At 39.0% G+C, this 24886-nt stretch overlaps 1 protein-coding gene and 1 long non-coding RNA gene across 3 annotated transcripts in view; one reads left to right on the top strand and one right to left on the bottom strand.

Annotated features, from left to right (window-relative positions):
• slx4ip (SLX4 interacting protein) overlaps positions 1–24874 on the bottom strand; it is a 50495-nt gene extending 25621 nt beyond the window's left edge. The window contains exons 1-3 of one of the 2 annotated variants that reach the window (XM_065296408.1): positions 24649–24874; positions 11773–11862; positions 11354–11480 (exon numbers count right to left, since the gene is read on the bottom strand). In XM_065296408.1, coding sequence (XP_065152480.1) covers positions 11354–11480; positions 11773–11862; positions 24649–24681 — 250 coding nt within the window. In that variant the 5' untranslated portion in view covers positions 24682–24874. Of the gene's footprint in view, positions 1–11353; positions 11481–11772; positions 11960–24648 lie in introns of those variants that run through there. The other variant, XM_065296407.1, reaches the window with a different exon arrangement.
• On the top strand, positions 21089–23980 carry LOC135786818 (uncharacterized). The gene is made up of 5 exons (XR_010546999.2): positions 21089–21241; positions 21540–21586; positions 21746–21800; positions 22127–22280; positions 22536–23980. It is a non-coding gene; the product is annotated as an uncharacterized lncRNA (long non-coding RNA).
• Positions 24875–24886: the final 12 nt, after the last annotated feature.

Below are 24886 nucleotides of genomic sequence, written 5' to 3'. Positions count from 1 at the left end.
TAATCTTAAGGACATCTTATGCTGGGGACACACCTAACAACTTGCTGAAAGATTCAAAGATTGAACTCAACACACATAAAAAGTGTTTCTTGCATAAATTGTTTTATCTGTGATCGTGAACAAAGACTGTGCACAACTGGAAAAAACTAGGCATGATTAGTCATTATGATAAAATTACATCCAAAAGTTCAGCGAAGACGAGCATAAGCTGGTAGCTGGTTTAAGGTGGTAGTAGCTGGTCCTCCCAGCCTGGCAGTGTCCAGCTAGACCATCTTAAAAGGTAACCAAAACACAGCTAGACCAGCTTGCTACACCAGCTAAAACCAGCTCGCCAGCTTATGCTGGTTTTAGCTTTTTTTAGCAGGGTACTCATCTGTGCTTTTTTGACACCATAAATATATAAACTAAAATGTGCTTTTAACATACCATATCTGCATTAAATATGTATTTACCAGTAATACTTTTTTTTAAATACATTTTTAGCACATTTTAGTTCATATTCATGGTGTCTCAAAATACCAAAATGAAGGACCCTTATGGTGCTTTTCCATTGCATAGTACCCCGCAGTTTGGGTCATGTCAGCTTTCTTTTGGGGGCTTTTCCATTTTATACAGTACGTAGTACCCCAATACTTTTTGTAGTACCACCTCGATTGGGGTTCCAAGCGAGCTGAGCTGATACTAAAACGCGACGTAAAAACACTGTAGATCACTGATTGGTCTGAGAAAATCGTGACGAGCATCATGCTAAATGCAAGATTAGCTTTACCCTCGTGCGTGCGCTGTCTCGCGCAAACCTGTTGTCATCTGTGCTTTGATGCAAGTTAGCAGTGAAAAACATCCACAGGTCATCAGAAACACCTTACCAGTGTTTTCCAGGCTTTTCCAGCCAGACCACAAAACTGATCAAGTTGTAAGGAAAAGCTTTGATGAACTGGACTTGCATCCTTTGGATGACAGCATATATTTCAATTTCTGTAAGCTAACAAAAACTCACATTTAAAAGCAACCACATTGGTGCAAGTACATCAGAATCCCTGAAATGTGAATAAACACTTTAGTGCATGATATCATATCCGATTGCTGCCCCTAATATACGCAGGGGTATGCAAAGAAATTTGGCGTGCTGAAAGTCCACAGCCTGAGAATAAGAAACTGTTTGTGCACGGCAGACAGGGCCCACATGCCACCACTCACTGAGTGAGATCTCACTCCCACTCTGCCCTTGTAAACACATTCTCCAGTGGTAAGGCTATCTGCAACAGTGCACTTGTGCTGGCTTTAGGGCTGGGTCACAAGCAGCCAGTACTCATCTAAGCCTTCCTCACAGGGCTTGCCAAGAGGAGTCAGCCTGGTACACAGCGCAGCTCTTGCAAAGCCCTCTCCCACGGCTATTAGTGACCATTCATCTGGGGAGCCTGGGAAAATGCCTACAAACCCACCAGAGCGTCAGGAAGAACAGCCTGCCAGGTGTTCCCTCCCCCCTCTGCCACACCAGCACTGTAAGCCCTGGCACCTGTGGGAAAGAGGATGGGGTTGGGTAAGGAGGAGGAGCATAAAGGACCAACCCACCTTCTTCCTCCGCCCACCTATCTAAGACCTGAAAATCATCTGATCAAACATGCTAAAGTGTGGAAATGTGCATTTAGGTAGATCATCTCTTGGTTATCTGTAGATGTGCGTGAAAGTGGAAACAGCTGCCGAGTTTTTGTAGCGCATCGTAATTGTAATTGCATCAGTGTAGCCGAAATTGATGGAGGGCTAGTCGGTTTACACTGCAGGACATTTATTTAGTATGCATGACACTTGACCAGAAAAACATCAGGGCTACATTCAGTTGGCTGAATAAGCTTTATAATAATGTGAAGCAATCCTTTTAAAATATTTTATTTTTACCTTTGATTCCAAGTATGTTTAGTATGCATGGTATTTAGTCACTATTTAACCCTTTAACTGACGCAGCCCTTTTTGAGTGGGGGCGTGTTGAAAAGGTGATGAACACTTTCAAATTAATATTATTTTTTTGGTCAAGAAGCCTAATCTTGGTCTTGTTTCAAAGAAAACACTTTAAAGTTTTTTTATGGAAGTGTCTGGAGGTGAAAATAATTTTGTTTACATTTATTTGTAATAAATAAAAAATGCAATATAGTATTATTTTAATACATAAAATTATCAAAAAACTGAGGTTTGTGTTGGTTTGATGTGAGGTTTGCTGCATACTCTTTTCACAAATGAATAAATTACAGTTACTGCATTATTATTACAGCTAAAAGGTTTTGAACTATGAAAACAACATTCTTAGACCTTTCCAACAATATATAGTTTGTCATTATAGATTAACATTTACATGAAAAATATTGAAGTAAAATTAGGTGTCTCGCTCACAGTTAACAGGTTAATTTCATTAATAAATATTTAATTAATATGGCTATACATTGTAACACATTTTGGTGAAGATTATGGTTACAAGTAAAGAAATAAAACTTTTTTGTTATAATTAAAACTTAATTCAAAAGTACTGAGAAAACAAAGAATGTTCAGAAAACTTGTGTAATATTCAATGTCAACTGAGGCGAGGCAGTAAAATGGGCAAGGCCAGATTTGAAAACTTACACTGTTCAAATTCCTTGTTGCACTTAAGTTTTTAAGTTTAATTAACTTACAGTGTATGCTTGTTATTAAAATCCCCTGTATAGAGACATTGAACAATAACCTAATAGATCTAAATACATAAGATAAGGTTTAATGACATGCAGCAAACAAATGAGTGATATTAGGGCTGTAGAGACTGGCATAATGCATTGGTGATATCTGGAGTGATTTTTGGAGTGGTATGGTAGCTGCGCCCGCCCGGAGAAGAGCAGTTTTCTAATTTGTGTCTTTAAAAGGGAAAAACGAAAACGAAAAAAGAAAACGAAAAAGGTTAGAGAAAAGCTTTACTTTTGCCCTTTTCGGGGCAGACAAACTTACACAAATGATTATATAAAACATTGTAATCTGTTTTCTTCCAGAAGCAAACATTTCCTTGGTAAGTTTGCCAAGGATCTGGCTCGTGCTCGCACCCAGCCAAGGCATTTGGTGGGAAAAGTCCCCCTTTTCCCACCCTCTTCGAAGCACAAATAAATCAACTAACTATGAGCTAATGGGGAAGCATGAGGTAGCCAGTCAGGGGGAATCTACGAAAGTTGACATTTGAAAAGTGGCCTTTGCAGCTGAGAGCAGAGCAGACTTCTCAGGAAATGTGTCGGCATGTGACATGCATGCAGGATGAGATGAATGTGATGTGCATGCTGAAATCTGCAGAAACAACCACACAGGTCGACAACTGACACATTTTTGGTGAACGTTTGCACGTAATGTGTTCAAGACATGCATGATGAAACAACAACAGCGGCAAACTACTTCAAAATCCATGCCACATTTTTAAAATGTCGTGCAAAAAGGTATGGCTCTTTTCAGATAAGTTTTCTATACGCAAAAAATTAGCTAGCAGCCAATTAGCTTTATTTTCAAAAAGCTCAATACTTCTCTTTAAACCTTCCTAAAAGGCAGAAATATTAATTCATAAATGTTAAGTGCTCAGAACACAAAAGGACCAGGGGGAGTTAATAGCTGTTGATAGCGAACAGCTGGAGAGGTCACATGTTGTAAAACAGGCCAATGGCAAAACTCTGTGACACTGGAAGAGCTTTTCTCTTCACGGGACCAGCAAAGAAAGTCTGTGTCTGAAATCGCCAACATCCATACTAAATAGCAGCCGAAAATCATTGGGATGCACCAAATGTTTAGAAACCGAACATTTGCAAAAATAGCAAAAACTCCTTTTCGGTGTTTGGCAAGTAAAGAAGTGAAAAGGCTGAATAAATTTGACCAAATAATGAGGATCATAGGGATGCACCGAATGTTCGGTAACCAAAATTATTAGGTCGAAAATACCAAAAAAAGAATTTTCAGGGTTTGACAAGTAAACAAGTCAAAAGTGAAAAAGGCTATTACAATTTTACTGAAAAATTAGGTCTGTGATGACACGATCATAGGGATGCACCGAATGTTCGGCAACCGAAATTATTCGGCCGAAAATAGCAAAAAACTACTTTTCGGTGTTTGGCAAGTGAAGTGAAGTGAAAAGTAAAAAATAGGGCTGGGTATCAATTCAGATTTTCCAGATCGATTCGATTTCGATTCACAAGCTATCAAATCGATTCAATTTCGATTCTCAATTCAATTTTCGATTCCTGTTCTTGGGGCGGTTTTTATTCTCGATTCAACTCGATGAATATAGATTTATTACAAATACTATATTAATAAAAAGAACAGTGAACAACTCTCCTAGATAACAGCGCGCAAGGCACAAAAGAGGGTGACATCTAGTGAAGAAGACTAGTAATTCGATTAACGTTAATCTTTCGTTCAATGTTTGCAGAAATAAATATGAAAGAAAAAAATGGATTCTGCTCTTTGAGAATCGATTCTGAATCGACCAGGTTTTAAAAAACGATTAATCGAAAAATCTATTTTTTTGCCCAGCCCTAGTAAAAAAGGCTGATTAAATTTGACAGAATAATGAGGTCTTTGATAACGCAATCAAATAGTAACCAACAGAGAGTGAGAGACACGCGAATGCAGAAAAACATGTTGGTAAAAGCATTTTAAAGTGTCCGAGAAAGACGCGAAAACATACAGCACTACAACTTTAATTTATCATCTAAAATCAAGACATCCTCCTGTAACCATGCAGCGTTTGAGAAAGATACGGCTGTGGTGATCCTGGGTATTTGTCTGCTTTATCCACAAGCACAGAGAACGAGAAACTTGAGCTCTGTACTACAGCAACTGCAGTATGTAATAAAAACTTACCGTCCTATTAAAAGTCCTGCAATGACAAACACGCTTATATTAAACAAGAAATAAAACGTTTATTAACAATAAGCTTTTTGTTAGACTGCTTTGTTGATCGCTTTTTTCTCATCTCCTGTCAATCTTGCGGCTGGCTTTCACTATATAGTAGGGGTGAGCGGGGCACAAACTAATGCAAGGTTAATTGTAACACGGCTACTTTACATATTTATACAGGGCCGAGCAATCTGTGCTTTTGGTCTTTTTTTACTGTCAGTAGATGATCTCCTGTTAATTTGTGAAAAGTTTTGATGTGCTTTGGTTAAGATATTGAACAAAGAGTGTTTTGGAGGCATGGAAGTAAATTCTTCATCTTATGTTTTTCATTGATGCATAATTCAAGGATGGTTAGATAAAGGATCATGGAAAGATGAATGTGTGGATATCTATCTATTATAGGCAGATATAACAATGTCCACCTTTAGAATATAGACAAAATTGTATTGAATTATTTGTTTAAACTAAATTTTCTAGGCGTTATAACAACCAACCCTCTGTTTAAAGGGATAGTTCGGCCAAAAAGGATATTAAACCCGTGATCTAGTCACCCCGAAGCCGTCCGAGATGCATATGTCCATCATTTTCAGTTATTTTAGAAAATGTTTTAGATCTTTCAGTTAATCAAATGTGAAGTTATGGGGTCCACGACCTTCAAGTACAAAAAATGTGCATCCATCCTTCACAAAATAAATCCAAACGGCTTCGCGATGATAAACAAAGGCCTTCTGAGGATAATCCGTGCAGTTTCGTTGTAGAAATATCCACATTTAAAACTTTATAAACGAAAATAACTCGCATCCGGTAATGCCGCCATCTTAGTCGCATCAGCATTCAAGATCAGAGCTTTACGCAGCGTACGGAGGTTTCTCTGCTGCTGCACTGTGGCCCCGCCCTCCGAATTTGTCATACGTCACTAAGAAAAGTACACTACGCTAATACTCTCTCTTGAATACAGAGGAGTCTAAGATGGCGGCGCTACCGGAAGGTAGGTATTTTCGTTTATGACGTTTTAAATATGGATATTTCTACAACAGCACCGCGCGGATTACCCTCAGAAGACCTTTATTTATCATCCTGGAGCCGTTTGGATTTATTTTTAGAAGGATGGACGCACATTTTTTGGACTTGAAGGTCGTGGACCCCGTCACTTCACATTTAATTAACTGAAAGATCTAAAACATTTTCTAAAATAACTGAAAATGTGTTTGTCTGAAAAACGATGGACATATAAATCTCGGACAGCTTAGGGGTGAGTAAATCATGGGTTTAATATCGTTTTTGGCCAAACTATCCCTTTAATACAATTAACAATATAAAGTTATAATGTTTGCATTCCTGTCACTTTCGGTGAAATTGTGTGTTAATTGTGAATTACTCTAGCTAAAATATTTTTGTATGTTGGGCCAAAGCCCAAAACCGTTACTTTGTGCCCCGCTGTCTCCACACTATCCATATTCATACTATATAGAACAAACTGTTTAAACGGCTAATAAGTACTTCGTCTAATTTGGTACGAACTGTCATAGTATCCGATTCTGGATGCCGGGAAAGGGTTGTCTGTGAAGTACCTTGATGCTTGTGTTTCTCCTGTCTGCAGCTCTGAGGAGAAGATCAACAGGTTAGTGTTTGACCTCCACACCGAGCATGTGACCCTTCCATATATTTCCCAGTCATAGACTGGCTCCATTTCCTGCCACAGGCCTAATAATACTTTTAACCTTCCTTGTTTATTGTCACATAAGCGAAGGAGTCTGTTCACACATACACAGACAAACGCACATTTATTATGCCTATCTGTCAGACATAATGAGTCAGCCTTTCTAATGTACTATATTAGACAATAACCCGGTTTTCACCTGGCCTAATGGCAAGACATCATGTTTTCTCAAAGGTTTTCCAAACACACAGCAATGATTCATGATGTTTCCGCCATGATTAGTTCATGATGTGTCGGAAATCGATCTACTATGAAGGACGCTGGACACATTCACCGTGTCAAGAGCGAAAGTTGAGGTTGGGGAAACCAGCTACAAACAAATGGGAGAAAATCCCCAACATCCGATGCCAGACTTTAAACATTGACTCTTGCCACTTTTATCTTCTTTCGGGACCTCTAAAATTATCTCATTTGTTTTCTCAGCTTCAACCTTGGGATACCGATTCAGAGGTTCGCTAGATTCATGTTTCAGCTTCATATTCCACCTCATTTGTGTTGCCTACACCAACAATGGCCTGAGGCTGATTTGAAACAACATGCAATGTGAGTTTATAGACTTATTTAGAAAGAGAGAGAGAGAAAGAGATGGGCATCTATGTGCAGAAGAGCTGCCATGCCTTGATGTGTCGTGAGAGGAGCAGCAACATCTAAAGAGAAGAAATTTTACAGGATTAACTGCCCTTTAATCTACCTCTCTCAGTAGGACCTGGCCCACGCAGTGAGCATTTTACAGGAACTAATGGCGCTCATATTATACCCAACCCAACTGGACCGTGCCCGACCAAGAGACCGTCCCCCTCCCTACTTCCCCAAAGCACGCACTCACACTGTACTTTGACTGATCCGAGACAGGACACGCTTTCGTCATTAGGATGCGATTGTTTTGAAGAAAACAGGAAGTAAAGCACTCTCTTAACACTGGAACCCATTGTAATGTTATGTCTGTGTTTTTTATTCTGAGTTGTTTTGTGTGCAATGACACACAGCCCTCTCACAAGCCCACATATTGCTTAGTTGATCTGTCCCGTATGCAGCTCAGACATTCATGTAACCCTGCTGCACTCATCAGAATGTTTTTAAGAAGGCAGATGAAGGTGAGTGGTTGTGCAATTAATGTCTCTTTCATTTTGCAAACCAGCCTTTTGGGGTCAAACGTGCTTGGGAGTGGTTTGGTTAGGATAATGTGAGCGTGCCCTAAGTGCTACCTGTGCAAGAAGCACCTCCCTCAAACTCCCTCCTGTCCCTCCTTCTGCTTTCAAACGACATGGTGATGGGTAACAGACGAGACAATGAGAGGACAATAACAGAGGACAGTCAGCATCTTTCATTCTTGTCTGATATGTGATTTACTAATATACATTGCAGGCATTTTCCGCATGCTAAAATGTAAAACCAGTTAGGAGGATCATTATGAGAAATCAAACTTTCCCATATCTCTGAAAATAAAACATCTTGATGTATTATAAAAACATGCCGTAACTTTCAGAACTCAAAAATTCCTCCTCGGTCCAAAAAGAGAACATTATGTTTATACACTGCATTGCAAAGCGGATTATTTAATGAATCTGTCACAGTGTTATGCAGGTTAAGTGTTATTTAAGTATGGGGGAGTTAAAAACTACACTGAAACCCAACAGAATCCCGCAGTCCATGTTTTAGGACCAAAGTGCTGTACTCACTTTTTAAATATGAAGGGAGTGTTTCTTGCTAAAATCGGATTATTTATTTTTTCAAAGACAAAGTGAAATATGAAACTTTAGCCACGAAACAACATTAATGACATCATAATAGGACTGAAGAGGAAAAATTCATAACCTTATTTGGAAATATATATGATAGGAACCCTTTCAAAACATGCATGACACATATGGCCTGCGTATAAGTACATGTAAAAGCGAGGTCGTAAAAATCCATCACATCCGTATAGGGGCCGTTGTGACACTTCTGGAGGATGTTATCTAGTCTTGGCTAGTTTTCTTGCTGGCATGCAGGTATGGCATTAATTTCTCCGCTGTTTTGAAACCGTTCCCTTCCTGCTGTGGGACTGATATGCATGTGAAGTTGTGTGACACTCTTATTTATGTCATTTCTAAAGGAGGTGTGTATGAAATCTGCAGGTCTTCGCTTGCAGCTTGATCGTAGGTAATTACATATTTCAATAGCCTAAAGAAAATTGTCAAATATTCAGGTGCAACAAATACTTGTCATATTTTAACAGGTACAGTTGGTATTGTATTTGACGAGTGTGGTGGTGTTTGAGGTTCAACTGAACAACACAAATCAAAATAGTTATACATTAGCAGACACTAATAACCCAAGGGCTGGGTTTGTTCGTCGGTATCATCTAATCTTAAGCCAACTGCATGAGATGAATGAAGCAATTAAACATCTAACATTACCCAGTCAACGACAACTCTAGAATGTTTGTTCTAATGTTGTAAAAGCTACAACTGCCATCCTGAATTTTTTTAGTCGCTTTGTTAGAAAGCTACATATGTAATGTGTTACTGGTATCTAATTTTGCAGATTGATTGTTTAATCAACAAATATTACTAATGTGGTAGTCTGGGGATGACCTGGTACAAAAGTGGATACGCAAAGAAAAAAATATTAACTTTGAGAATCAAAAGTGAAAGTACCGTAACCTATACTTGAAATGTCACCTCTGCTTTTAACCCTTCCTAGGGAGTAGTGAACACAAACAGTGCAAGTCACGAACACACAAATACCCGGAGCAGTGGGCAGCTATCACTGCAGTGCCCGGGGAGCAATTGAAAAAATATGCCTTGGTCAACGGCATCTCAGTCAGCCGTGAGACTCAAACTTGCGGCATTCGGGTTACATGTAGGGCTGAGCAATTTATCGCATGCAATTCTTATGCGCATCTCATCAGTAACGCCGGTTCTGTGATTAGTAGTAAATTAGTCAGTATCGGCTTTATTGATGATAAGAATTGCATGCGATAAATCGCCTAGTAACAAGCCCGACTCTAACCATTAGTCCATGGCTGCCCCTTTTGATATTTTTATTCAGTCGTTGTACACATAAACGTAAGATGTCCTGATTGATGTGGTAATTGTCCAGCCTATCCTGCACTGTGATTGGACAGCTGAGTAAAACATGACATCAACAGGCACGGTGTTTTAACAAAGGCTGAACAAAGTTCAAATAAAATGTCAGTGCTAAGCACTGAGCATGGAATAAATTCCAGCTGTTGGTGTTTTTTAAAAGTACAATGCGCTCCCATTGCAAATAAATGTAAAAATATTCTGTCCTCAAGAGAAATGCTTTGATGTACACACGGCTTAACTATTCTATTAATGATACTTTTTAAACTTTTGTCTCTGTAATGCCATCCATCTCTGTTTAAAACGTGTATTGAAATCCAACCCATGTTTCCCAGAAAATCCAACTCCAGAGCTCATATTATAAATCATTATTTATACAAATGATAAATTACAATTACTATAAGCTTACTGTTGTGTATCAAAGTAAGGAAAGGAGACAGTTTTAAACACTGACAGTTTAAGTCAGGGGTGACCAAACTTGGTCCTGGAGGGTCGGTGTCCTGCAGAGTCTAGCTCCAACCCTAATCAAACACACCTGAAGCAGCTAATTGGGCATGCTAGAAAATTCCAGGAAGGGGTGGTGAGGCAAGTTGGAGCTAAACTCTGTAGGACACCGGCCCTCCAGGACTGAGTTTGGGCAGCCCTGGTTTAAATACTGTTTTTGTTCATCTTTAACCAAAATAACAGATTGCATATTTAAATTGTGTTTCGATCAGCTCCCTTGTTCAGTAGTCAGCGCACTGATCAGGGAGTCGGTCATTTTAAGGATCTTTAAAAGGTCTCGATCGCGACATCCTTCCCGTGCACAGGAACGTTCGTTCCCCTAAAAATTACCACATTGCAACGCAAAAACCAGTGAGCATCAATGCCCATATGTTCCCTTACCAGAAATCACGTGAGCTTCAACAAATATTTTACAGATCTATGTGGTGCCTAATGCTGGGTACACACCAAAATATTTTTTTTCTTATAAGATTTTCAAAATGTGATAGAACACAAACAGGAGTATAAAAAAATCCTAGTTTTAACCGTTTTGCTTCTATGATGTGTGGTTTCAACCAGAATCTTGTGAGACTTCAGATTAAGAATGGCAGACAATATGCAGGAAGAAATTTCAATGATTGTGTTTGGAATGATCACAGAAAATTCAAGGGAAAAAAGAAAAGGGTTTGGGAGACAACTGGTCATGGAGACAGTGGGACTATGGTCTGTACAAATTTCACTTTGCACCAACTTTAATTTGTGTTGTGCCATGACTGCATCCGTCTTCCATCATCTTGCTTTCTGATTGGATATGGTTTTGTTTCACGTGATAATCTCAAGAGCGCCTGTGTCTTTGTCCTCGGGGTTCCCCCCACACATCAGGATTTCTGATTGTAAATATTAAACATGTTTAATATTTACGATTCGGAATCGGGACGACTCCGACCTTCTTCCGATCAGGATTGGACGCTCTTAAAACACCTCACATCAAGGAAAAATCTGATAAGATAATCTGTAGAACCATCAAGATAATTGAGACATAGCTAGAATTGTCTGAAAAGGGGAAATCGCCCAAAAACAGCCCTATTATCTTTTGATGTGTACCCAGCATAAAATATAACAAGGAAGCCTAATTTTTAGGTGCGCACCTATCTATGTAGCTAGCTTGCAAAGCACATGACTGCTATACCTTCAAGACAGAGCGGAGTGTTCAGGGTGAGATCTTTCCTCGGTTTGGGCTGGATCTTCTGGTATCTGGCCTCTTGAAACTGCCTCACCTTCTGCTCCACTGAATCTCTTATCAAAGAGCCCACTTCCTGCATACAGACACATGCAAGTTTGCATACACATACATATGCATTCATGAGAAGAACAAAGATATTCCTTTCAAGCTAGTTTAAGAAATCAAAGAGGACATTGATTTGAAACCTTTTCTACAGAGCTGTGCAATACTGTGCGAATTTTACACAACATTATATATATATCTTATATAGAGACAGGAAAAGAAGCTGTGGGAAATCCCCAATTCCTGTTGTATCTGTCTACTGAGGTGTCAAAAGCACCCATACAAACAAACAAACAAACAGAAACACACCCTAAATCCCGTACCTTCCTGTGCTCCGCAGAGAACCAGCTGGCATTATCTTGGCTGCCTAAGGGCAATACATGAAGATCCACCAGCACAGCGAAATTCCCACACTTTGAAGGAGAGCAAGAGGAAGAGAAAGAGGTATTAGATGGGCAGTCTTTAACAAAACAAAAAGAAGTCATGAGAGAGCAGATTGAATGACGCATTCAAATCCGTAGCTGAAGGCACGTTACACTAACCCCCACTATGTACATCTGCTTTGCCCTCCTCTCCCCCTATGACTTTTACAAGCTGTGTAAACGCACCTCATTAGCATCATGTTGGCAACCCGATACACTTGATCTCAAAGACAGTGATGTTAAAACCAAAGCGTGTGGCTAAAGTCATCGTTTAGTTACGCAGAGCACTGACACAGCAAAGGATTTGCACCTTGAGAAAGTGCTTTGTGAATGGATGCCCTCTCTAACCTGTTAGTATTTTGCTGATGGTGATGAGGAACATGATTCATGCATGTATTCCCAGTGGAATTTTAGAGGGCTGCGCAACTTCATCCGGAAATTGGAATTCTGGGAGCGCTACATAGCGCATGCCGGGGACAATAAGTCACAGTGGGGCGCGAGAGCCAGAGCCGCCGCAAACATTTAAGTGCTCGTTACATCTCCGGCCAGATTATGTTTTACACATGAGCGCAAGAGCGAGTCTGACACCGCACTTCAGTCCGCCTCAACCTCTCACACAGGCCTTACCCAGACCACCCGCGAGAGGACGGGGAGCCGACACTCGGCACCTGAACTCCAGACTACATGTGGCAATGGTGAAGAAGAGACACAAGTTTGACTGACAATGCGGGAGATGACAACAGAGGTGAGGAGGCACGCGAGGAACGTTAGTGGAGATACGGGAGAAACAATGAATGCAAAAATTCCCCTTTTCAAAACACACATGGATGACAAATAATGACACAGTGCAGAGCACATTCTGGAGCACTTGAAGAGTGTCTGATAAAAACCTGATAAAACATGATTAAGTGAGTGTAGGTTTTAGTGTGCCCTGGAGAGGATCTAAAGTGGCCCGGGCAGGCCTGTATGAGAGGCAGGGTAATGCCTTGATTTGGGTCTGCATTCTTCCAAGGACAGCTGGAAAGAGATGACGTGAGAAAGTGAATTAGAAGGGTGTGTTGGGTAAAGCCCATTGTTCAAGCTACACTCTGGCTACACTCGTTCTCTCTCTCTGTCTATTTCTTGCTCGTCCCATAAGTGAAGATTTATGCCTCCCCATACCAGAGGAGTCTACAGCGACTGTGTAAATAAAACGTCTCCAGCATTGTCAGTTGGCTTCTAACCTCCGAATTCATCTTCAGTCAAGCAGGATTACAGCACATTATTAGCCCAGAGACAGGCAGCTATGGCCAAATTGGGCTGCCAAATAGCTTTGTTTTTGACATGAAAGCATATTTTTCTCTAATTGCTGCTTTGTGTACTTATGCGTTGAACACAGCCATGTTGAATTTGAGGGACGGGCTGCCCCCTAGCGTCAGACTATGTGTTTTTAAAAGAAGAGTGGCTATATTTAGGTGGTGGCATGTGAGAGAACTCTGTTAAGAAACGTTTTGTGTCACTTAGATCCTTAAAGAGAACTTCATTGAAAGAGTTAATCATTTACAGGCGAGCAGAGACAAAAGCAAAAAGTGAAAAAAGAGACGACTTATGTATGAGTGGGAAACTATGTGGGTATGTAGAGGACAGCAGATCCTTCAGAAAACACTGGGCGGCATTCTCCTCAAGTCTTTGTGCTTTGGCCATTCTGCGACTGACCAGTGGTTTCGGCTGACTGCCTTCCACAATTACCATGGCGTGGGAAAGCATTGGAGGGGATAGACAGGAACTGTCAATCAAGCAATGAAAAGCAGCTCAGCGACGTCGTGTCCTCTTGCACTGGCAGGAGCAGCTTGGAACTGCATGCTGTTCTGTATTTCTCCACTTTCTATTCAAAATCCGAAATATGCCATTACGGATGACTGCAGGAATGTTCCCAGTGTTAGAGAGGCATGTTCGCCCCGCTTTTCCAGGCCATGTGTAAATCACTGGACTATGAGACAGCTTGAGAGAAACAACTAAATGGATTGACCTAATATGGGGGTCTGTCTTAATATGTAAAGATAACATGGGTCTTTTCAGTGTTTGGAAAGAATAATAAGGTTTTGGCCCTTGAAACATCAAGTCTGCTGGTGCTGGAAGTAGAAAAATAATAATCTGTCTGTGATATCCATGTCTTTTCGATTGAATGTTCTGGCAAAAGCTGGACAATCAGACTTTGTTTCCCACAGACTAACAGTTTATTTGTGGTGGCACATCTTCCAGGGGGATTGGTGAATAATAGGTAATATGCGGTCAGGAGGACGGTCATTTTTTTTAAGCGTGGCGCCTGCACGCAAAGTAACATAAAAATATGAATGTATGAGAAACACTGTTTTACAATACAGGTACCCCAGACACAACTGAGACCTTGGCAATGACTCCAAATTCAACCGTATTGCTTGTGTGAACTAGAGTTCTCAACGGGTCTGGCCGGCCCAATAAACCCGGGTTCGGGTCAAAAATAAAAGCAAATGAGTCGGGTCGGGTCGGACCTCGGGCTTAATCTTTTACGCTCCGTGAAAAAAATTATTAATAATCACTGCTGTTCACTGTAAAGAAAGTCTGGTCTGGCTGCTGCGTGCAACGTGCATCACAGAGAGGGACGGGGGATAGCAATTAGCTCCGGGGCGGATCAGCAACGGATCCAGACCGGAGCTGCCGGCTTCAGAGCGGATCCGTTGCAGATCCGCTCCGGAGCTTATTGCTATCACTGCGTGCACGCCTGTTGCACGAGTTTGAGTTCTTTTTATTTATTATTGTGTGATTTTTATTTAAGGCATATTTATATAGCCCATATTTAAAGGAACAGTATGTAAGAAATTTATATCAATTAATCATTAAATGGCCCTGAAATGTCACTAGAGATTAAGAAATCATTTTCATTTCAAATACTTATATCACTGACAACAGCAGTCCGGCCAGGATATTGTCATTTAAAAAGTGGAGTTGCAGCCCTCAACTGATGTTTATGTTGTCGTTTGGTATATTGGCCAGCAGCTGTGTGACTGCAGTACCAGTTTTAGCCACACGTTTTGTGATTGCAATACCAGTTTTGGACACAATCCTACATACTGTTCCTTTAACGTTTATTGTTTCAGTTGTTTGTATTGTTAAAAGGCGTGGACATTAAAGCTTGATTTGAATTCCCGTCTGCTGTTCATGATAATAGGAAAAAAGGTGGGGGGGGATCGGCGACGTCGTCGGGCAGCGGGTCGGGTTCGGACAGATAATTCACATTGATGTGTCGGGTTAAATCGGGTCCGGCCTTTAAAAGCCACGGTCCGGGTCGGGTTGTATTTTCAGGCCCTTTGAGAACTCTAGTGTGAACTAAGGGACTGTCTACACAACAACATTTTCAACTAAAACCAAACATTTTCATGTACAAAAACATGAAAATGTGGAAACTGTGACATTCAGCATGTGCATATTACATGTTCAAACATTGTGTGACTGCCAACTACTGTCCTTGCAGGCATACAATAGCATTTTTAGTAATTTTTGCACATTTGTGTGAATAGGGATTATTTTAATAAAATTATCGCATGTACATGAAAAACAAAAGGAAAAACTTTTCAGTTTTTAGTACATGGCAGTCAAGTAAATGTAACTGATTTATATATTCTGATTTTTTTTATGAAATCTCAAAATTGTTCAAAACACAACAAATACTGCAGAGCAAATATCAGATATATCCTAAATATATCATTAGCTCAGTGAAGACTTAAGCTTGTGAAAAAAAAACTTGGCTACATTTGCAGAGAATGCCATTAAAAATAGTTTTGCAAATGTAGCTTGTGCAATTGGTTTTGTAAGTGTTTTTGAATCCCTGAACATAAATTCCTTGCAGAAAAAAGCCCAGAGGTAATCTTTAACCATAGCTGCAATACCACCTCTGTTTCCAATCCATCAGCAGCAGATACACAAAACGTTCAACTAACAGAAATGTAGGTTGGGTTTGCTTGTTACATGCTGTTCTGCATTTAATGTATTTTTTATCATCTATGCAGAATTAGCCTGCTTAATACCCACAAATGTTTTTCATCAAAGAGTCAAAGACTTTACAGTGTGTAGGATTTGTTGTTATCTAGAGGAAATGTGATATTGTTTTGCAGGAATTTCTTTACTGGTCGAATAATAAAAGTTTTTAATTTTTTGGGCAGTAATGACATTTGTGCACAAGGATTGAGTAATGAACAAGCAGTGCTTTCTAACACAAGTGTCATTAGTCCTTCCTATATCCATTTATTTGTATATGCCTGCTGAATACACCCGAAGCTTCCTGTGGGTCAATAACCTAGCGATTAAACTTTCTCTTACTTTTGTCTCTTTATCTGATCAACATGACCTGCCAAAAAGGTACTACAAGACTAAACAAACAATAAAACAAAATTGTGCTAAATCAGTCGCCGCCGCTTTGACCGAAGTCCGCGCCTTAGCCTGTCCTAATGTTAAGCTGTTCTATTTTCTGCTCCCAATCACTGAGAAAATACATGAAGCAATCACAATCTGCTTTCAGCTTTTCCTCCTGACCTCCTGGCTTTGCTCTGCATCGCTTACAGTTCCCAAGACGCTCCCTCCTCACTACCTTCTCTTATCGCTGTTTCTCTGGCCCTCTCACTCTGATTAGTTTTGGGCAGTCAGCCCAGGAGCGGTCGTGCAGCAGTTGCCCGTTCACCGGCGCACCTCCCTGTCCTTTTACCGCCGCTATCGCTGCTGTGAGAACCAGACCCCCTTTTTTTGCACTTAGCCTCAGGGCTAACATTAACCAGCCACAGATGTTTATGCAGAGTGAGAAAGAGTGAGCAAGATATAGAGAAAATAAAAGCGAGAGAGTGCAGTCTCACTCATTAAGACTCCCCCTTCCGTCTAGCGCCTTCTTTGTCTCTCTAGAAGAGTTGCAGGTCGACGAACAGTCTCCGGGGCCTGGGGGAACTCTTTAGATCTATGGGTGTTGCCTGTTTAAAGCCTTAACTCTTGGTCTTGACTTGCTGTTTTTGTATGCTGCGAGTCACCTGGCATTCCCTCAAAAGGGTCAATGTTAGCGTTGTGAACAGTCACGAGAGACAGACAAGTGAAACTACATTATTTTATTCGTCTGAAGAACCTTTTCCATGCAAAAGTCATTGTAACAATGCTAGGGTGATCGCCAAGGTGTTGCTATGTGGTTGCCAGGGTGCTCTGAGTGGTTGTAAGCACATTAGTATGTGGTGGATAGGCATGGGCCGGTATAAGATTCCGCCAGTATGATAACCTTTAGCAAAAAATACCACGGTTTCGCGGTGTTGCGGTATTGCCATTACAACACTAATATGTGTTATTTTCAAATGCCAGGTACAAATAAAGCCTTTAAATTATAATATGCTTTCAAAAAATATATAATATTTTCGTAATGGATATTAAATGTAAACATCAAATCAATCACATGACTTAATGATTTGATGAATTTTGTATAAACACAGCTCATACCTTGGAGACGGTATCACAGAACATTTTAGTGGTTTTGAAACCTTGACTGTTTAAAACCTCGGTATACCTTGAAACCGGTAACCGGCCCATGCCTAGTGGTGGATAAGGCCTTTTGGGTAGTGGTTAACACATTGGTATGTGGTTGCTAAGGTGTCTTTGTCCTGGGTGGTTTCTAGGTGATTATTTACTTACTTTAAGTAAAGTAAGTGATGTATGTCCCAACTCAGTGATGCTGGTATGTAGAGTAGGGGTGTAAGCAAATATCGATACATACAAGGTTTGCATATGGTGTGTTTTCAATGACAGCTTTCCTAAAATTATATCCTATTATATATATAGTTACAGTATCGCGATTAGGGGTGCACCGATAAATGCCAATATACACTACTAATACGTGGCCGATAACTCCTCTGAATCACACACCGATATTATTCACAGCTATTTCATGTACTACGGCTTTTGATCAGTACGTTTTTATTGATCTGAAGTCACTGTTAGTTTGAGTCGTTTATACCATGCATTTGAAAAAGCAACACTCGTCAAACATAATCATTATACTTATTCTTTATTATCATGAAAATACCTGAAAAGGTCTGAAGAACAGCAATATAAATATATCCTTAAGCTATTTCCTGGAGTTGCGTGTTATAGCTGCGTGTGTATGGTTCTTCTTCTGCAGCGCATGTTGAGTTTCTGCACGAGAGCGCCCTCTGGCTTTTGGCATTTCACCTAGGGATGCACCGATATGGAAATTTTGGCCGATACCAAAATATTCATATTAATTTCACAATGAAAAACTCCCAGACCGCAGACATCTTGTCTTTGCGCTAGACTAGCATACCCTTCTTGAGCCCGCAACACGTGTCATCTTCATGCTACGTCACAGAAAGCACCAATCAAAACTCCACATGGCCAGCAATGAGCAAGTGAAGTGGTTCAACAAACTGAAATAATCCATCATTTATCGGCTTTCATTTAGCGGCCTAATTTTGCTATCAGACCGATAACTGATAATATTAAAAATAAGCAGTTATCGGCCGATAACGATGTTGGCCGATATATCGTGCATCCCTAATTTCACCATAATTAATTGAGAAGCGTAGCAAGCTTCAACGACCGATATATCGGTGCATCCCTAATCGCAATGTATCGCACCATACTGCATCTCAACCCTTTAATCGTAATGTGCATTGTATCACAAGATTATTGCCGATACACAGGCCTAATGTAGAGTAATATGTAAAGTCTATAGGGTTACTAAAAGCTATGTTCTCAATGATGCACCTGGTTTGATTTATGACCGTAGCACAAACAGTATGAGACGACCGCTTTTGTAAACCCCTAACCCCAAGTGTGAACAACAGTAATAGCGATAGCAAGTGCCATTAATTAATCAGTGTGGTAATGTCTAGGCTGGTCTTTATTTTTAGGAACTCTGTGCTTTATGAGTAAAACTCTGGATGTCAGCACACCTGAATGGAGATCATTTTTTTCCATAAGACAGGTCACAACCCAGAAGCAAAATTCCAATAGCAAGAACAGGCAAGAATATCACCTGTGGCCAGTTGCATAAACTTTCTAGACTAGTCTTCTAGATTAGTCATCTACTCTTTTCTTTAAAACTGATCCTAACTGTTTAAGTACGTTATGTATGTCAGACTCTTTCTTAACTTTACAGCTATGTTTATGCAACAGGTAATACTACACAAACAATTTGAAGGGGCTCCCAAGAATTCCAGTAATTAGGAAATTTAGGCATCTGGGGAAAAAATATAGTTTTATTAGCAATATACCTAAATAGATTTTGCGAATCTAAACGGCTGCAGTTATTAAAATGACCACAGTGTACTGCAATGAAGCGGTCCCCAGACATAACTTAATTTCAATTCCTCCCACGTCTGTTACAAGTTGCATCCATCCCGAATTTTCCTCTCTGTATGAGAAATGACAACATATTTCCTCGATCCGATGACAGACACAGGATGCTCGGAGGTCCAAGTGTGTGGTCCCTATCTACCAGGGAAGTCGACCGAACACATAAACCAGAGCCAAGACATCTGTCATACTACCAAGCACTTAACATTCATGGCCAAAAACAAAGACTCTTACTCTCCCACCATCTCATACACCAGATGGGTATAAGAGTGGAGTGTGTGGCAGGTCTAGTGTAAATATTCAATGTCTTCTAAGGTGTCAAGACAAGAGTCGGGGCCTCGAGCATGAGTCAAAGGAGCTAACCAAGCTGCATTACATAGAGGAAACATGACATTCAAAACCAAGTCCAAAGCAAGACCTAACCTGGTACAACAAGTATGAAGGGAGAGATTATGCACTCAAAGTCTCTCAATATTAATTAAAGCTGAAGTGTGTAATTTCTGCACCTTTGGCGTCACCAAACCAATTTTCTGACATAAAAACAGGTTAAGACTTGGCTGTTAAAAGTTTTCCTACAACCTACAAATGGCTCACTTTTAATTATGCATATCAATCTGAGATAAGTATTCATATACAAAAAAAATGCATGCTTCACTTTTAACACGCATTGACTCATCCATACCAAATTAGTTGCTCTTTAGACACTGTTTGTTTAGCTCCAGAGAAAAGCTGAGAACTGGGCCAGCTGATGGTATTGTTTGTCTCCCTGTGGTCACACTGTTGGGTATGATAGTTCCTTTCTCAGGGAGAGCAATATATAACAGTATCATTATGTGCAGACTGGGAGGGTGCAGTTGGTAAGCGGCGCTCTCCCACAATGAAAAACAGAAAAGAAAGGAGATGATGAGTGAGAACGACAGTAAGAGGGAAATATGTAGGCTGGCACTAAACTCGAATGTGTGCGATCTGCGGCTGCATCCAGAAACTAAAGTTAAAGTCTTTGCTATATGAAACATAAACACAGAAAAAGACCTAAGGCCTTTTCGGCGCTTTAAAGAAACATCTGATATGCATTAGCGTTGACATTAATTCATCTGGCTTGTGGATGAACAGACAGAGCCAGTCCAGCATGCATGCAGCCCAAAAACTGGGAAGAAATATTCAGCTAGATAGAGAAACTTGGATTATCATCATCAAAACTTCAAGCTGTGACATCATCTGCAAAGTCATTTTAAAAACAGTGACTGGGGTGGTCTGCAAAACATGATGCCACCTAATGTGAACAGATGTGTCAGATGAAAGATGGAAGTTACTGTATGGTGCAGTTTGAAAGTAAATGTAAAAAAGCTGAAGCAAGCACATGCAAAGAATATGAAAAGTTAAGAGCCATGCTGTATAAACTATATAGTGATTACATTAACACTACACAACAATGCTAATGTATTGTGCTGTGCTTCCTTAAAGTAACACTACTCATTGGTGAGGAGACCACCCCCTCTAGTGTTAAAAAAAGAAAGTACATTAACATTAAAATAACATCTGCCTGTCTGTTTCAGAGCAAAAAGTAGAGAAATATTGCATTGTGTTGTTTAGTACTATACGTAATAAATATACTGTAGCAATTTTGTAAATGCTGACATTCATGCCAGTAATGCTTTGTTGACTCTGTCTGAATCTATTGTGATTAATATCATGCTTTATAGTGCACCACTGAGTTTCAGACTGACTTTCTAGCCTCAATGACTGTCATTGCAGTTAATGTACAATGGGGTCAAATCAGATGAGACACCCCTCGCTGCAGACTGTAGCGCCGTGACATCACGTACTGACGTCAGGTATGTCCTACGTAGCGTATGTCTTTAATGCGCATGTACAAAATATTTCACTTTAATCAGTAGGTGGCGGTAATGCGCCTAAAAGTTTAACCAACCTTAATAATACAGCGAAGAAGAAGTTTTTCTCGTCTGCAGTTTGGATTAGCGTTTTTTCGAAAGGGATTAATTCGATTGCGGTAAGTCGATTAGATAAAATAAATATTTATGCTTTATGTTTGCTTTTAGTTGTTATTAAAAATGATTTCTGTTCAAAATTGTACTTTCGAACTTTTTTGCTTATAAAACTAATTTAGTGTCTCCCTAGTTTTTTTACATTCACAAATCATGTTGAGGAATTGAGTTTCTCTATATTTATCAAAGAAAATTTACGTTCATGTGACGGGCAAAAAAAAAATGTTTATGTAAAATATACAAAAAGCAAAGCTGAAATTGATTGCATATGTGATTTTCTATCTACATGCATGTTTCTGGAAGGTTTAACTTACTGGAAACAGTCACCAGGTTCAGTCCAGCTAAGCCAGGTTAGTTATTTTTTGCATAACTGTTAGTTTTAATTTATTATTTATTTTAGGACTTAAAAAGAGAGACACATAATATGTTAGTGTTATTTTTCTAACTAAACCATGTCTTAAACGAAACCGGACCAGATAATGAACTGATGTCATCTGTTTGAACCACAGTGCTTATGAGGAAGGCTTCCTTACTTGGGGACTGCTTCAGGATGTAGAATGAACAGTGAGTAACCACAAGCATACATCTATATTTTTACCCTTTACTCATGCAGTGAAGTACAGTAGTATGTGTAACGTTACTATTAAATATGTCCTTGGATGTTAAAAGATTTTAAAATATTCTTCTTTGAACCTCAGGTAATACTGATTACCTTGATTTAAGTATTCTGTATGCATTAATGGTATATAAATTATAATGTGGTTTCTTATAGAATTGGTTTACTTTTATTTCTTGACATGGCATAATGGTCAAAATCTCAATCTATCTGTTTCTCTTTTTATTGTCTAATGTAGTTGCATTTTTAACTGACTGTTGTCTATTTTTGATAGATGCCACCTAAGATCCTGTGGCAGATCCTGATGGGAGTAGTCAAGGTTTATGGCGATGTGGCAGTCTTGAGGCTTGCACTCAAATGCTAGATGTTTAGGGACATTGTTAGTGAGCCCAAATTTAAAGAACAGGCTCACTTTTTGTGGCTTGACAGTAAGTTCTTTTAATCCTTAATAATACTCAAAAAATTATTTAAGAAAACTCTTTGTCTGTCCACATCTTTATTATCTGGTAGACTGTATTGCCTTCAAAACCCTTTCAGCTAGAAAAGTACCCTGAACTTAAAATTGTACTAAGCATATCTTTGTGTAATGTAATCTCATTTAAAATGTTTTCCTTATATGACTATGTTAATGCTGTTCTTTAAAATAATTGAATATTGTTTAATCTGTATTTTGTCTAAATTAGGTCATGAGAACTGGATTGTGTTTTACAGACAACAGTTTCGGATGCCCTACTCTGTGACTCAATGCTTCCACTGTGGAGAAATCTTCAAAGACTGTCCACCTGGCAATGTTGGGGATGGCAGAAGGGGTGTCCTAAGGATTTTATTCTAAAAAGGAGTTTGAAGGCTGTTGCTCCACTGACTTTTTTTTAAATGATGGAGGGGAATTTCAGACAGAATAGATAAAGTTATTAATAAAGGATGGATGGAATGCAACTAGGCAATAAAAATTGGCTATAGAACTTGAGGAAAACATACGGTACTTTGAAAAAATATGCAAAATGTTATTTTCCTAGTATTGCATCCCTAAGTTGATGTTTCGAATTAAAGTACAGTTTACCTAACAGATCTTTCATATTATGATGCTAAACAGGCTCTTAAATAGGACTTTGGTCAGATGATGATGGGGTCATCCCATGATTTCTTTCTTATTTTATGCCCATAATAATTAAAATAGTGATGCTTTTTGCAGTATGGGATGGTGTATAATTCTCCATGAAAGTAAATTTATTTCAGAAGACATAATTCCTTCTATCTCAAAGTGAAAACAATATTTTAGGAACTCTACATATCTTCTAGATGTCCATTTGACCCCCACAGGGACTATAAAGGGACCTACCATCTTCCCGATATTCCAGTCAAAATCATTACTCTGCCACCTCTCCCTAATGTTACAGTCTTGTTTGAACATAGTGGCTATTAACCAAAAATCCAGAATGACATTCATCTACATTATTCAGTGTATTTTTGCATGTCAATAAATAAAACTGTTTTAAAATATTCTTTGTGTATTCTTAGCTCACATCAAATGTCTCATTTTTGCAAGTTGTGGTTTGGGGAGGGGTAAAAATACAGCTTTATGCACTGAAGGATCCTGTATCGAGAGGTTCTTGGGATTCCAGAGACACCAGCAGGTTTAAATACATGTATTCTTCTTACCTGTGTTTTTTAATTATTCCTTTTTTAAATATTTTCCTAAAAATATATTTTAAAAAGCCTTATAGTCAAATCTTTCTGTATTGTGAATCACTCATGAATAATTATAATAGTTTAATGATTTCTGTTTAGGTCCACCAAATATAAATTGTTATACAAAATAATTTGCTTTTTTACGATAATGCACACTTTTTTTATACCCATACTGTATGAGGACCACAACTTGCTCTATACTATGGAACAGCATATTTTTCAAAATATTAAAATATCTTTTGACATTTTTATTTCATTTAAATATAACAGCATCCACACTGTCATATAACTGTTGAGGGTGAAATACAATTTGAAAACTTACTGGTTGTATTGGAAAAATAAACAAAAATGGCATGTGCATAATAATTTGGAACGCGGTGTATTATACCCTGTATATGTATCGTTTTATGTGTCCTGTTTATAAAACGAAGCAACATTGTGTTATCATTGAGATTTTGATGTGTCTTCCAAAATAAAGGATGCGGAAGCTGAAAACTTACTGTACATAGTTGATTTAATTTAAATTACTTTACCATAAATGTCTAACTTTTTTTTGAAAACAACAAATATGCCCAAAAATATAAAACCCATAAAAGAACCATATGACAGAGGGAAGATTAAAATATATACAAGGTGTCATTAATGTTCACTGTTCCAGTATACAAAATAAAGTTTGCTCTGTACACAAACGTTTAAAAAATACAACTGATAATGCTGAGTTTGCTCTGTAATTCCATATAATTGTTTTATGCGTGTCAAAGGCGTGTCACACGTCGTTAAAAGACATGAATATTAAAGACATACCATGCGTCACTCTGCGCATGCGCACCGAAGACATACGTGACGTCAGTACGTGATGTCACCGCGCTACAGTCTGCAGCGAGGACCACTTGGAGAAGATGGCTATTTTTAAGGAAAGAGTTTCTGAGTATCACACCAACTGCATCTGGATATTTAATCATAACTAAAAACGAATGACATACAGAATGGCAACATAAATGAAAACAATAATAATCAAATTAAATGTAACATCGATACCTATAAAACACAATCTATAAAATATCTTTAAAAAGCATGGGAGTTCTTGTGTAAAACAAGTTAACATACCTTTATGACAAACTTGGAGGACTGCATTCTCATGCAATGTTTCCAACAAAATAAAACTTCGACAGTTCGACGACAAAAACAAACAACTAAAAGCCTGATTAAAAGCTTCTCGTCACTATAAACAGATATCACAAAAGTGATAAGTTAACGTTATTGCCGTTTGAGAGAAGTGGAAATAAAAAGTGCGGTTGCTATGGAATTGTTCACGCAACCTTTTACTGGGTAGGTTAAAGTTTAA

The sequence above is a fragment of the Paramisgurnus dabryanus genome, chromosome 20, assembly GCF_030506205.2.
Source record: "Paramisgurnus dabryanus chromosome 20, PD_genome_1.1, whole genome shotgun sequence".
NCBI classification, from domain to species: domain Eukaryota; kingdom Metazoa; phylum Chordata; class Actinopteri; order Cypriniformes; family Cobitidae; genus Paramisgurnus; species Paramisgurnus dabryanus.
The sequence above is the reverse complement of the archived record's forward strand: the minus strand, read 5'-3'. Positions and strand labels throughout refer to the sequence as shown.